This window comes from Rhinolophus ferrumequinum, chromosome 2, assembly GCF_004115265.2.
Source record: "Rhinolophus ferrumequinum isolate MPI-CBG mRhiFer1 chromosome 2, mRhiFer1_v1.p, whole genome shotgun sequence".
Lineage (NCBI taxonomy): Eukaryota > Metazoa > Chordata > Mammalia > Chiroptera > Rhinolophidae > Rhinolophus > Rhinolophus ferrumequinum.
The window spans coordinates 40329747-40344674 of record NC_046285.1 but is presented as its reverse complement, the minus strand read 5'-3'; the positions used below and the strand labels follow the sequence as shown (position 1 = coordinate 40344674).

Genomic DNA, 14928 nt, shown 5'->3' with positions numbered 1-14928 from the left:
ACAATTGAATAACAAGAGTAAAAATTAGTGTTTATAAAGATGACATGTTTCATCAAGGATAATCTAATTTTAGAAAGACTTTTCACTAAAATGAAGATTTCAAATTTATTTTACTACATAAGAGGATAAAGTGTAATGAGATTAGTATATACTCACACACTACAGCTAGGAATATAAATTGATACTATTTTTCTTAAAAATGTTTGCAATACATATCAAAAGACAATATGCAGACTTGAATCAAGTAATTCTACTTATTCTAGTAATTCTACTAATTCTAATATTCTAAAGAAAAAAACATTTCGATGTAGACTTTATTTAAAAATGCTCATTTTTAATGCAATGCTTATAATGATAATAAATTTGGAAACAATCTAAATGTCTAGAAAAACAGACTAGTCAAATAAATTTGTAAACATTACTATGATGGTATACAACACTCAGTAAAACTCGAGAGTCTAAAGAATTTTTAATGGCCTGAGGAAAAGTTCAGTAGGTCGAACTTTTAAAAAAAGGAAACAGAAATGTACATAGACATACTGATTCCAATTATGCCAAAGGAAAAAATTCTCACACATACATAGAAAAAATGAAAAGGAAACATCGCAAAATAGTTTTCTCTGGTTGGTGAAAACACAAGTAATTTTACTTTTCTTCTTTATATATTTTTCCAATTTCCAAATTTAAAAAAAAATTCCTAAAATTTGTATTTATCTGAACACTTAAGTTCCACAGTTTCAAAACTTATTATAATTTATTCAAATTATTTCATGCTATTTTTACACTAAAGATTTTTTTTCTGATCTTAGGGAGGAAGCATTCAGTCTTTCTCTATTTAAAAAAGAAAAGTTGAGAAGCTATATAAGATGTCGGAGGGGTAGTAGCTTGGGGGATGGAGGTTATCACTTTGTGAGGGGTGTAACTGTCTAACTGTTATGTTGCATTGTACACCTGAAACTAATTTTTAAAAAATTGTTGAGATATGACTGGCATATAACATTATGTTGACTTGATACATTTCTATAGTGCAATATGATTACAACCATAGCATTAGCTAACACCTCCATCATGTCCCATAATTATCATTTTTTTTTTGTGGTGGGAACATTTAAGATCTAGTTTCTTAGCAACTTTAAAGTATATAATACAGTACTGTTAACTATAATCACAATGCTTTGTATTAGATCTCCAAAGCTTATTCATCTTCTAAGTACAAGTTTGTACCCCTTAACCCAACATCTCCCCACCTCCACCCCCACCACCCTAACCCATTTAGTTGCAATGATTAAATATTTTTGGCACCCTTGTCAATATCAGTTGACCTTAAATCTAAGTTTATTTCTGGACTCTCAATTCTATTCCATTAATCTACATATCTAGTCTTATGTCAGGGCCACATAATGTAGTTGTGTTGGAAGTTTTGAAATCAGGAAGTGTGCCTCTTCCAACTTTGTTCTTTTTCAAGATTATCTTGGATATTCTGGGTCCCTTGCATTTTCATGTGAACTTAGATTTAGCTGTAAATTTACACACACACACACACACACACACATACACACACACACAAAGCCAGTTGGTATTTTGATAGGATGACTGTGAATTTGTACATCAGATTAGTTTGGGGAGTATTGCCATCTTAACAATATTAAATCTTCCAATACATGAACATGGAATATCTTTCCATTTACTTACTTTTTAAAATTTTTTCAGTGAGTTTTTGTAGTTTTCAGTGCACAAGTCTTACACTTCTTTTGTTAAGTTTATTCCTAAGTATTGTATTCTTTTGATGCTACTAGAAATGGAATTTTTTAAAATTTCATTTTCAATTTGTTCACGGCTGATGGATAAAATTTGTGATTAATTTTGGTTTTAGAATCAGGGTAATACTAGTCTCATGAAATGATTTGGAAGTGTTCCCTCTCCGCCCCCCACACTTTTTTTTTTGGAAAAAGTTTTTAAAAGATTTGTGTTAATTCTTTAAATATTTGGTAGAATCTTTCAGGTACTGAGCTCTTCTTTGCGATTTTATTTCTTGTTTTGCTTTTGTTTTGTTTTTTATTTTTTTAAACAAACTCAATTTCTTTCTTTGTTATAGCTCTATTCAGATTTTCTATTTCTTCTTGAGTCAATTTAAGTAGTTCTTGTTCTCCAAGGAATTTGTCTAGTTCATCAAGATTCTCTAAAGTACCATTTCAAATTATTAAGTTTAGCAAAAATTTAAAGACCGATAATATCAAGTGTATTGGAATATATACCAAGATAGATCTCAAAACATTTAAGATAAATGAAATAGAGTGTATTTTCTGACCACGATGGAATCAATTTAGAAATGAGTAACAGAAATGTAGCACAAAAATCTCCAAACTTAGACACTAAACAACATATTTCCAAATAATACATGAGCCAAAGAAGTCTCAAGGAAAACCAAAAATTACATTGAACTGAATGAAAATACAACATATCAAAATACAACATATCAACATATCAATATCTCAAACCTACTTCTCCCCCAGTCTTTGTCTTCTCCTAAATGGTGGATCCATGTACCTTGTTGCACTGATCAGAAACCTAGGAATCATTATCCTTGAATAGTCTCTTTCCCTCACCATATCTGAGCCTCTAAGGAAACTATTTAGCAAACAAGCCAATCTCATTCCTGACTCGGGCCTTTCCCTAGAATATCACTCCCCTTTCTGCTTCCTCACATAATTCGTTTGCTTTTTTCCTTTGTCCTCCACTCCTAACCCTATATAGGGCTCTTTCAAATGACCTTCTCAGAGAACCTTTTCCTGACTAAAAATGCTACTACCTCCCCAGTGATTCTCTACACCTTTACATTCTCTTATTGATTTCAGAGCTCTTATCACTGCCTGACATATTACACGTTTCCTTATTTGTATACTACACATTTTCCATTCTGGACTGTCAGCTCCAGAATGGTATAAACAACTGTCCTGTTCACTTAAACAGTCTGGCATATAGAAAAAACTCAAATGACCTAATAAGACTATTCCTATCTTAATTCATGTATATCTATCTTTGCCACTTCTATTATAATGTGTCTGCTCACATACTCTCTATAGTTTATCCTATGACAGACTCACTGTAGCTCCTGATTCTGAAGTCTTTCATCAAAAGTGGGTATCTCTTTGGATATTGCCTAATGCTCACTCTCTATGTTCACCTTCTGAAACTTTATTAGATCCAAAATGACCTTCTCTACTTTTCTTCTATCTTAACCCATTCTCTCTCAAATATTCTCTCTCTCTCAGTGGTACAATCTGAATAATTTCCTCATATATATCTTTCAGTTTACAGATTTTCTCTTTAGCTGCTATTTCCAATGTCGACTGAATTTTTAAATTATTACTTCATTGACTGTAGTATTCATTTCTAGAAGTTGTATTTGGTTGTTTTTCAAATCTGCCTAGTGTTTTTAAGAATGTCTTATCCATTTATCATATTTTTAACTCTTTCTATTAAATCTTTGATAACATCAAATGGTTAGTTTATAGTATTTACCTGATAGTTTTAGCTCAATTTTTTAAGGGTCTGATATGCTATTTATTCAATCTCCTTCTGCTCGCTCATAAAGTATTAAATTCAAGTCCCAAAACTTCATGAGATGAACTACAGTTACATGCTATCAGAAAGACTTCCCACCCCCTACCGCCCCAAGCCTAAGTTTGGACAGATAAGCTTATCTTCAACCTGCAGATGTACATGGATTTTTTCCTAGTCTACCTTTCACAGAAGGTAGAACTCTTCGAGAGTCATGGCTTTATGAACAGTTCTTAGTTCCAACTCATACAAATCCATGGCATCATCTCCTATTCCAGTGTGGCCATTAATGCTTTAGTTACTGAGACTAATAAACTCCTCAGGGCTGCCTCAGCATTAGCTCGTGTGCTTACAACTCTGGTAATCAGTTCCCTCTGCTTTTTTGAGCCCTTAGGTATTTCCCTTGCTATTTTGTGAGCCGCGACATGCATTTAAAAAAGATGTTTATAACATTTCATCCAGCATTTCTAAGCACGTTGAGGCAGAGGAGCTTTTTTTTTTCGTTAGTTTCAGGTGAGGCAGAGGAGCTTTTAAGTTAAATAGTCCTATCTCCATATTTCCATAAATGTTAGTCCCTATTCCTTTCTAATTAAATCTGAAAGTATTAAAAGGTATCTAGGTTTTCAAACAATATCTATCTATAATTGAAATTTTTAATTGGACAAAATATGCTTTTAATCTAAGAGACATTGGAAAATGGCTTTATTCTTTTTTATCATTTATCAAAGTGAAAATGTGAAGTATCTTTTTAGGTTGAATAAATTCGAGATATGTTGTGGAAGACAACACAGGATTTTAGGAAGTCTTCTCCAAAGTTGCCAAAATATGTTACAAACATACTAATTAATCCTCTTGGGCTTTTTGTTTCATTATTTACCAGTGCAATATTAATTAATCCACATGATGTACCTCTAAATCAGATGTGTGGCAAGTTTTACCCCCCACTTACAAGTAGAAAAGCTTACCTGTGAATGATATGACTATGATCATGCTATAAGTAAATGATAAAGTAGAGTCTTGTACATTTAGAAAAAACTTGACTGTGATCTAGAAAAATTCAAATCTAAATATTTTCTATTAAAACATAAGGTGCCAGATAAGTACTAGATCTATCAGGGTGATAGATGGGAATGCGAGTGAGGGCAGGGTGAAAAAGGTGAAGGTATTAAGAAATACAAATTGGTAGTTAATACAGTATGGAGAACAGAATCAACAATGTTGTAAAGATCATGTAAAGTGCCAGATGGGCGCTGGACTTACCAGGGGGATCACTTCATAGACTGTGTAGATGCCTGACCAATGTGCTTGCTATACACCTGAAGCTGAAGTAGAATAATATTGAATGTCAACTATAACTAAATATATAGGTATATATAGTCACGGGATGTGGAATACAACATAGGAAAGATGGTCAATGGTACTGTAACAGCTATATAAGATGTCAGAGGGGTAGTAGCCCAGGGGGTGGGTTATCACTTTACGAGGAGTCTAAATGTCTAACTATTACGTTGCCTTGTACACCTGAAACTAATAAAAAATAAATAAATAGTTAATAATGCAATTCATTTCCCATATACTAGGATTAAATATTTTCATTTTTAAATAAAAACTAAAACAAATACAATAATTAATATTCCTATCTTTATATTATAGGGTTGAAATAGAAAATCTGCCGCTGTTGATATCACTATCAATTGCTATGGTGACTTACTCATACTTACTAGCCAATCTGTTAAGCAGCACAAGATTAAATGGATAGGGTCTAAAGGAAATCAACTTCAGGGAAAAAAAAAATACTTCAATAAACTTTGGTTCACTTTCTTGTATCCTTTTAAGTTTTCACAATTTTTTTAATTATGAGAAATCATCAAAATATATTTTCCAATATTACAAATAGTAGGTCCCCTTATCCAGGACTTTTCACCCTTTTTACCACTGGGACAATCTTCAGGAAAGGTGTTCCCCAGGTAACGTACACCCACTGAGTACGCCCAGAGTTTTTTATGACTGATAGCTATCAGAACTAGAGATTATGAACACTTGCTCATAATAGCCATAAACCCCCTTTTTTCTCCTATTGATTCAAGACATACCAATGTTGCAATACTGTGGCCCAATTTCTAATTTTATATGTGAGTCACCCTGAGGCCAGACAGGTTAAAGTACATTGTTAAAAGCACCACAAGGTGAAATCACCAGGGACAGAGCATACACTCTACCCCAGATGTTTTGTTTCCAATTTCCAATTTGTTCAGTTATATCATGCTGCCCTCTGAATTCACTACTGTGGAACAATTGAATTAACCAGGCCAGAATATATGAGTTATTCTACGTTAGTGAATTTTCCAGGCCTCTGGAGCTTAACTCTTTAAATACCAAAACTCGGGTTAGCTCAGTTGGTTAGAGCGTGGTGCTAATAACACCAAGGTTGCCGGTTCGATTCTTGCATGAGCTGCGCCCTCCATTAAAAAAATAATAATAAAAGTTATCAGTCCTTGCTTTTTTGCCTATCGTTGGCACTCTCTGTAGTCATGTACAGAACATAACCAAGGGTGTTACGTTGGGCTTCCGTTACAAGATGAGGCCTGTGTGTGCTCACTTCCCCGTCAACATCGTTATTCAGGGGAATGGTTCTCTTGTTGAAATCTGAAATTTTGGGGGTGAAAAATACATCCACAGGGTTCAGATGAGGTCAGGTATTGCTTATTCAGCATGTCAAGAATGATTAGTATCTCCAGAATGAGTTAATTCTTGAGGGAAATGATTTTGAACTTGTATCATATTCAGCTGTTTTGATTCAACAAGCCACATTTCAAAAGAAGGATATTAGAAAATTTTGGGATCTATGTTCCTGAAAAAGAAGCAGTTCTGCAGGCTGATAAATAAGACCTAAGTTATCCAGCTTCAGAAACGCCAAGATGTCAAGCAATTCCTCAGGCTTATTTGTGATATTTTAAAGATGCAATAAAAGTCATGTATTGGGGGGGAAAAAAGGTTATTAATCCTTTTTGGTAGAAATCTTCCAAAAGTGAAAAGGTACAACAAATCCAGATTCCTTGGATGTTCCAGTGAAATGGCTCTGACATTCTTTTAATTCTTTGTTTAACTACCAAGTCATGTGCCTCATGAATATTTTCCTGTTGTACTACTGGTCTTCCTTGTGTTAATTATGGGTCCATCAGTGAACTCTACCATTTTACTGTACTCATTCAACTCCTACTTTATTGCCAGAACATAAAAATGGCAACATGGTGGAGTCAGTGATAGAAGCAGATGGATTTAAAATAGCAGAGAAGTACATTATTTTCCAGACTTCTTACATATCATTTCTACCAGTTATAGTACAATATTAAAGCCAAATTATTTACATAGACCTTTGGCTGCCATATTCAGAGGCCCAGGTTGCTACATTTTTGAGCTTCTGCTGTCACTTCTTACTACTATCTGTGTGTTATCACCAAATAATTCCCATCTCCAATATTCTATTCAACTACAAAATGAATTATTTATTAGGCTTATAAAAAAATGTATTAAAGAAATTCCAAATGAAGACTTGAGGAATTCTCCTCTTAGACAATATATAGCAGCACAAACTTTGATTTAACTATTCGGGTTCTTTTTTATTTTTCTTTGCTTCTGCATGCTGATAGTTCTGGTTTCTGGGTAAGTCCCCTCTGGAAAAGTCAGTAAAACTTCTGATATGTTGCATTTGTCTTTAAGTCTATTCCATGTGAATTCATATAAAAATTCCTGAAAATAAAAGTTCTTGCAATCAGCATAGAGACCTGAACTGAGCAAAAGTAGACCTTCTACACTCCAAACCAGTGCTTCTCAAGCTTGAATGTGCATGCAAATCCCTTGGAAATCTTGTGAAAATGAAGATTCTAATTAAGTAGGTCTGCGGCTGGGCCAAGGATTCTGCATTTTTAATCAGCTGACATATGATGCTGAGTATTCTAGTCCCAAATACTACAATTTCGTTGCAAAGCTGTAAAACACATACTCTTTTATTTCTCTCCCTCCTTCTATTTCTATATCTTCATTCCCTTGCTTTTTGCTTCTCTTGCTTTACCCTATTTCTTGCAGCAAGTCTGCCAAGAGTAACCACAGTAACTGTTTAATCTTGCACATATCCCTTGGAACTATAAAGGTTTTCCAATCTATAACATAAGCTATAAAAATCACAGTGCAGAAGGGTCAAAACACTACAATCATCATAAACTTTCTCCAACTGTGACCAAAAATAATGCCAATTCTGCCAATTCTGAACAGAATTATGGTACTTGTACAAATCCTTACAACCTGTTAATAATATGTCTTTTTTGGCCTACTCTAAAATTATTAGAAATTCTGCCAAGTATACCTAATCCTCAAGAGATCAGCTTTCTAATAAATTAATATTGGCACCATATATGCCTTATAATCTTATATGAATTTCACTTACAGTTGCATTATACCAGATTCTACCAAATGGCTCATAACTCTTATAGAAATTGCTAGATTTAGAATGAGCCCTTTAATATAATAATTGCTAGCATCCGCATGGTAACAGAAATGTGCTTACCAAAAGACTATGCACCTAGTCAACAAGCAGTAGTCTCATTTTACAGTGGGGAAACCTGAAGCATATCCAGGTTATGCGACCCAGTGAGCACAGCGCAAACAGAATATGAAACGCCTAACTTTAAAACCTGTCTTACAATCATTATACACTACAGGTCAAACATTGTTAAACTTCCTTTTAGGTACAAGAGCTAAATCTTTACATCAAAATTGTGTAAAATAGCTGGCTTCTCAGGAACTTTTAGAAATACGGTTTCTGTATAATGTTGGTCTTTTACCAGTACAGAGAACAATGGTAAGTGCAATCCGATTCTGTGGTATAGTTTTCTGCCAGGGAAACTGAAGCAGGTAATTCCACTCCATCAAACCAGACAACAGTGCGTCCTAGTGGCCAAAGGAGGGCACAATCAGAAATGTATTTGGGACTCGGGACTAAAACTTAAATACCTGAAATCTAGAAGGTAATAAGAAAATATTACAAATATTATATGAATTTCTGTAGCCCTAAAGAAAATTAGCATTTAAAATTAAAGTGAAGGTATAAGAAAGGAAAAAATATTACCCAAAAGCTCCAGTCGCCACTCCAGTTATGTAAATGTGGCCCCTGTTTTTTAGCTGACACTAAATTACTCTCATCCACAATTGGACTAGGATTTTCCTCTAACTCTTCCTGTGACTCGGTGGCAAAGCTTGAATCCCCTTCATTTATCACCTGGGAACAAGTATCAAACAATTTAAATTACTTATTGAGAAATACCCATTTTAAAAAGAAATGAAGTAATGTTCAAAGTACATAAATTAACTTGAAAAGGACATTTAAGCTTGCAGAAAATAGTCATTAATATAGTTTTGCTTCCATAGTTCATACATTTATACATGCAACAAATATTTTCCAACTACTACCATTTGTTAGGTAGTTTAGTTGGCATTAGGAATTCAAAAATGAATAAAACAAAGTCCTGAGTCTCCAGAAGTTCACAGTCAGCTAGAGAAACAAACAGTAAAAAAAAAAAAAAAAAAAAAAAAAAAACCTAATGGAATGACAACTGGTTCAACCTCTTTGGAGAATAATTTGCAATGCCTCATAGAGCCTAAGAAGGGTATACACTACAACCCAGCAATTTAATGTGCCCGTGGAGTCAACAATATTTGTAATACTAAAAAAGTGCAAACAACCACACTGTCTCTTGGTAGGGAAATTGGTAAATTATCTCTGGTTTATACAAATAGTGGAGTTCAAATAAACGAATCAGATGTCTCAACCAGGCATTGGCACCCATCTATAGAGCGCTCAGGGGAAAGATTACACCCTATGCAAGATATGGGCCCATCCAGTGGTCACTCATGAAAGAGCAGTCATTTTGGAGTCAACAAAAGAAGAGAAGAAAAGGGAGGTGTGGAGGGGAAGGGGGAGCGGCCCTTATAAGAGCACAAAGCTCACCAGGACCCTTAAATACCTCTGCTGCTGCCGCTGCCACCTATACCTCTGTTGTGCCACAAATCCTGACCCTTGGGGTTACAGAGAGAAGCACCCATGGCACCCATGTGGCACAGCAAAGGGTTAATTCAAGCTCAACTTAATCCTGGGGTTCTTACACTCTATAAAGTACCCATAGGGGATGCACCTAACCCTGGTGCTACTGAGTTGAGGCTCTCTGGAGGAAACAATTTATAAATATGAAAGGGCGGACAGGCGTATATTCCCTAACCATAAAAAGAGAGAGGAAAAGAGACAAAATTGGATACAAGGGAAAGAAACAAATAAATAAACAAGCAAACCGAAAATTGAAACAAAACTTGGAAACACAATTTGGTGAAGTTGGAAATCTAAAACTTATTAAAATAATTTATACAACAATAGGTAAAGGTTGGTTTTTCCACCTCTACAGCAAAGGTTTTGAATTAACGTCAACATCTGCTGAAATGCATCAATTGGCAAATCTTCATGGCTTTAATTAATACTGGGCTCAAACTACAGCTACACTTGGAGATCTCACTAAATTTAAACCAGGTACTCCCAATAATCTTAGAGGAATTACTCAACATAAAATAAGACAGCGAATAGGTACGTCTCACCTTAACCCCCAGAACTACTGCCTTGCCTACATTCTCCCTGCTCATAGTACACATTGCCCTAAAATAACCTATAGTGTAAGTGGACACTCTGGCCCAATCAGTAATAAATTTAATACGTCTTTGGAGCTTACAAATTGAATTTTTTAAAAAAATGGAACCCTATGGACCAACCACCCCACCCCAATCCCTAGTGAGAATAGCTAAAACAGATCAATGTAAAATAAAACAGCGGCTTCAAAGATTGAGATTTATTATACAAGAATTAATTAGTGAAAGAGTGATTATCCCTACTGCCTTTCCATTTAAGAGCCCAAAGTGTCTTGTTAAAGTTGGAAAAATGAATGAACGGTGTTTCACACTTGACTATTGTATCCCTGATGCCGTGGTCCAACTCATGAAGGCCCCTATACCCAACTATTAAAATTACTGACTCCATCCAATCAGAAACAGATCAATGTTTTGATATTATAAATTTGACTAATATGTTCTGTTCAGTGTCCCTTTCAATATTTCAGGGCCTCTCTCAGGCACAGTTTGCTTTCACCTCCAGAGGTACACAATATACCTTTACCTAGCTACACATTAGGTACCCCAAAAGGCTTGCCATCACATGCAGTCTTTATAGGCAAAATCTTAACTGTATCCCCTTCTTCTCCAGGAACACAGGTATGAGATTACATTGATTACATCCCTCTCTGAGGACATTCTTTTGATATACCCATTCAGGACATACAAATACTCACAAAAGAGCTCACAAAAAGGGGATGGCCCATTGCCCCACACGTAATGGAAGGCCTGACACCTCGGTGAAATTCCTGGAAATTATTTGGTAAACCAAGGGCTATAGACCCTATCAGCACCCACAACATTAAAACAAGCCCACCATCTTTGAGGCTTTTGGGGGTTCTGGAGGCAATATATCCCTCATTTTACTTAAGCCTATTTATGCTGTTACTGCAAAACAGCATACCCTGAATGGAGCCTCCTCCCAAAAAAGATTCTAAAATGTGTCACAATTGTAATATACCGACATTCACATTAACGCTACTCCCTCCAACACACACACAGACACACAAACACAATCCTTCACTGTGAAGACTGAAGCAGCCTCTTTTCATGACTCCTGGAGTCTATGAACCACCTATAATGTCCATAAGTTGTCCGTAGGCTTCTGATGAAAGAAACTAGCTCCTCAGCCCCATTAGAGCCATTAGAGCAGCAATTACTGCCAGCATACTGGACTCTCTGGGCATGGAGCCTGTGACCCTCCATCCCCAGCTGCCCGTCAATGCGTTGGGTCCTGGAAGCAACACCTTGCAGCTCAGCACGGCCACCGAGTCCTCCTTTCTACAGAACAGAACAAAGTCTGAGCCGTCCAGCACATCCCACCTGCAGGAGGGCATGGCCTCCTCTGTCCTCATCCCTTTGTCAGATGTCATGGTGTTGGAAGAGGTCACCTCTCTTCTAAACCCCTTGAATACCTGGGGAGCAACCTGGGTTCGACTGAGTGAACAGCAATAGGAGTTTGTACTCTTCGAACTTCCCTTTGAAGCTTTGATGGACAAACTTGCTTTTCAGTGGACACATCACCACCATTACACATGCTGAAGCGTGCTAGAGACCTACTGCTTTTCATCCCTTAACCAGGATGTCCCTGATAAACGCCCACAGAGAAGTACAACTGGCTGAACTTCCCACAGTCATCTTACCAGTGAAGCTCTGGCCAACAACTGGAGCCATCTGCACATGTTTGCAGACTCTTAGGCCATTGCCTAAGCGTCGTGCCCTTTGGGGCAAAGAACTCTGGAACTCGCTTGCTTCATAGATACTCAAAACATAAATCAAAGTCACACAAGTCCCTACATATACTAAAGCCATAACAAAAGGCCTCACCAGGATACTCCTTATCCCCATCAGAGTTCCAGACATTACTCAGTGACCAAGGCACTCATTTTATTTCTCAAAATACACATTATTGGACTCTTGAACAAGGCATTGAATGGAACTTCTATCTTCCTTACTGGCTTCAGCCTGCAGGCCTCACCGAGAGTCATGATGGCTTTCTTAAGTTCAAATTCAACTAAATGAAAAATAGTATATGGTATATTTCGGTCACACTCGTAAGTCAAACACTAGGAGTGAAGTATAATAAGGAGTCTCATTCGGGTTTTTTTTGTTTGTTTGCTGACAGCTTTTAAGCTCCCCCCCCCCACCTCTTCTTCTCCTGTCCCTCAAATGGGCCAGTTGGTAAGAAAGCCTGGGTGCTCTTTCCTTTGGTGTGTGGGTGGAAGAGTCAAACTCAGCAAGCCTCTGACCACCCACAGGAACCCTCACCCTGACCCCGCCCCCTAACCACAATAAAAACCCTGGGGCCAGCCTCCTGTCCTTGCCCTTTCAAGTCTTTTCCGATCTGCTACAGAAGTCTGCCCTGCTCTTCCTTTCATTATATAAGCACATAAGTAACAAGCCTGTATGTATGTAATAAACCTCTTCATACCTTCATGGTGTGTGTGTGTGGCATCGTCACTTTTTATATCCAAGTCAAATTTGGGTGGGGGGATCCATTCTGGATTTGTAGAGTGGCTACAAAAGAATGCTCTCTCTAACTTAGCTGTGTGGTCACTGGTAGTCACACAGTCTCCCTAAATCTGTTTTCTCCACTCTACAGTACGGGTATGATTATCTCTAGTCTAGACAATAAGTTCATGGAGAGCATGGATCCCTCTGTGTTGCTCACTGTCTCATCCCAAACACCCAGTGCCAGGGACACAGTTGAATGAATGACTGATCGGGTTCATGAATGTCTACCTTGCCTATTTCATAGTAGTAATGTTTTGAGAATTAACTGAAATACTACATTCATCATTTGTTCATTCAACCATTATTTGAGTGCCTGTACCGTTTTGTAAACTGTAAAATGGTACTCAAAGAAAAAGTACCGCACTGATTGCAATTCTCTTGAAGTAAAATATATACACAGAGCCAATGTAAAAGTAATGAAGATAGTGTTCCAAAATGTAGGTACTCCTGCAGCAACAGTAGGTTTTTTACCCTTAAGATTAATCGAAAAGTTCTTCCGTTTATTAAATAAAGTAGCAAACAAAACGAGCTGAAACCAAAAACACAGTGGTAGTTGTCAGCACATTAATGTAAACTATCTAGTCTGGGCCCTTTAATCAAGAGCTGATAGTTAACGGAAGGGGGTGAAACTGGACCAACACGATTGGGTCAGAATCATGACAACGGAGCATTCCTGAGGCCATGGGCCCTTCGGCTGAGACATCTGGAACTGGTCATTTCGGGACCAAATTCCCGCACTCCACGCCCACAGAGCAGCACACCTACCCACCGCCGCCCAGAGGGCAAAGGCTCGCAGGAAGTACAGGAAACCGTTTCCTTGGTAACAACTTTCCCCATGACTCCAAAGAGCACCAAGAAAAGGGAAGGGAGGAGTTAATTATCATAATCTGAGAGGGTTCAAACAACCATCGCGAAGAAAACTGGGAAACCACCGTTTGGGATCCCGCCCCAGCGAGGCGCCTCTTACCTGGCGGACAGTCAGAGAGCCCTCCATCGCGGCTCCATCCGCCGCCCGCCGCGGTACCGCGCACGCGCGCCTCGCCACGGGGAGGGGGCTGCCAGGCACGCGCCCCGCGCCCAGCCCCGACGTGCCCCGCCCGCCCGCCCTTCCTCAGACGGCCACCGCCGTTCTGCCGGCGCGCCGTGCGCCCTCTGGCGGCAGTTGAGGCCCGCTCCCTTTGGCTAACTTCTAAGGATGCGATGTTACTTTGTTAGCCTGAGATCAATTTTTACTAGGGATCAGGATGATTGACAAAAACACAGAAGTTTGATAACACATTCTGTCGACAAGACTGTTAGGAATACAGGAATTCTCATGGTGGAAGTGTAAAGTGATACAGCACTTCGGCAACAGCTCTTCGACAATAACTATAAAAACTACAAAATATATACACTCTTGCAGCAATTCTACTTCTGGGGTATTTCCTATAGACTTAATTGCACTCATGTAAAATAATGTGCAAAGTTATTCATTGGAGAATTGTTTGCATTAGCAAAAATTGGAAACAAATATTCTTCAATAAAAGCCTGGCTGAAAAAAAAAACCTGTAAATCCATCCATTGGAATTATGTGGGTTTTTTTGTTTTGTTTTGTTTTAAGAATAAGGAGTAAGATCAACAAAAATGGCAGAGTAGGGAACTCTGAACGTCTGTACCGCCACAAAAACAACAAATAAGCTGGCAAAAACTTATTCAGAACTTTGGTATCTAATCAAAACTTACAACAATCAAGGGAAAGCTTAATTAAAAAAACAGCTGGGTCTCAGTAAAAGGGCTTTGTGACATTTTAATTAACCCTGGTAACATCCCGCGCTCCACAATAGCCTACATTCCTGGTACTGGTTTCTAGTATTGAAGGGAGCCATGCAGAACTTATTCTCAATGAATTGTGGTTGTTTGTTTTGACCTGCCTGGTGGCTCCTGAAGGACCAGCTCAAGGATTTACCCTATTTCACCTAACTCAGGACTCTCGCAGAGATGAGACAGCCACCTAAAGGGGGAGGGGGACATTGGCTGAAAACATTGAAGACATATGTCTTAGCCACTGCCACTTGGGGTAAGGTAAAAGAGTTGAGGCAAACAAGAAACAACATGAAAAGCTTGAGAGGAAAGGCTGGGGAATGAGATGCTTTGTGGAACAAAGGCTTT

The 14928-nt window shown here is 37.7% G+C and overlaps 1 protein-coding gene across 3 annotated transcripts in view; it reads right to left on the bottom strand.

Annotated features, from left to right (window-relative positions):
• GRAMD1C (GRAM domain containing 1C) overlaps window positions 1–13822 on the bottom strand; it is an 88714-nt gene extending 74892 nt beyond the window's left edge. The window contains exons 1-2 of one of the 3 annotated variants that reach the window (XM_033088715.1): window positions 13748–13822; window positions 8687–8836 (exon numbers count right to left, since the gene is read on the bottom strand). In XM_033088715.1, coding sequence (XP_032944606.1) covers window positions 8687–8836; window positions 13748–13774 — 177 coding nt within the window. In that variant the 5' untranslated portion in view covers window positions 13775–13822. The remainder of the gene's footprint in view (window positions 1–8686; window positions 8837–13747) is intronic. The other 2 variants (XM_033088722.1, XM_033088731.1) reach the window with 2 other exon arrangements.
• Window positions 13823–14928: the final 1106 nt, after the last annotated feature.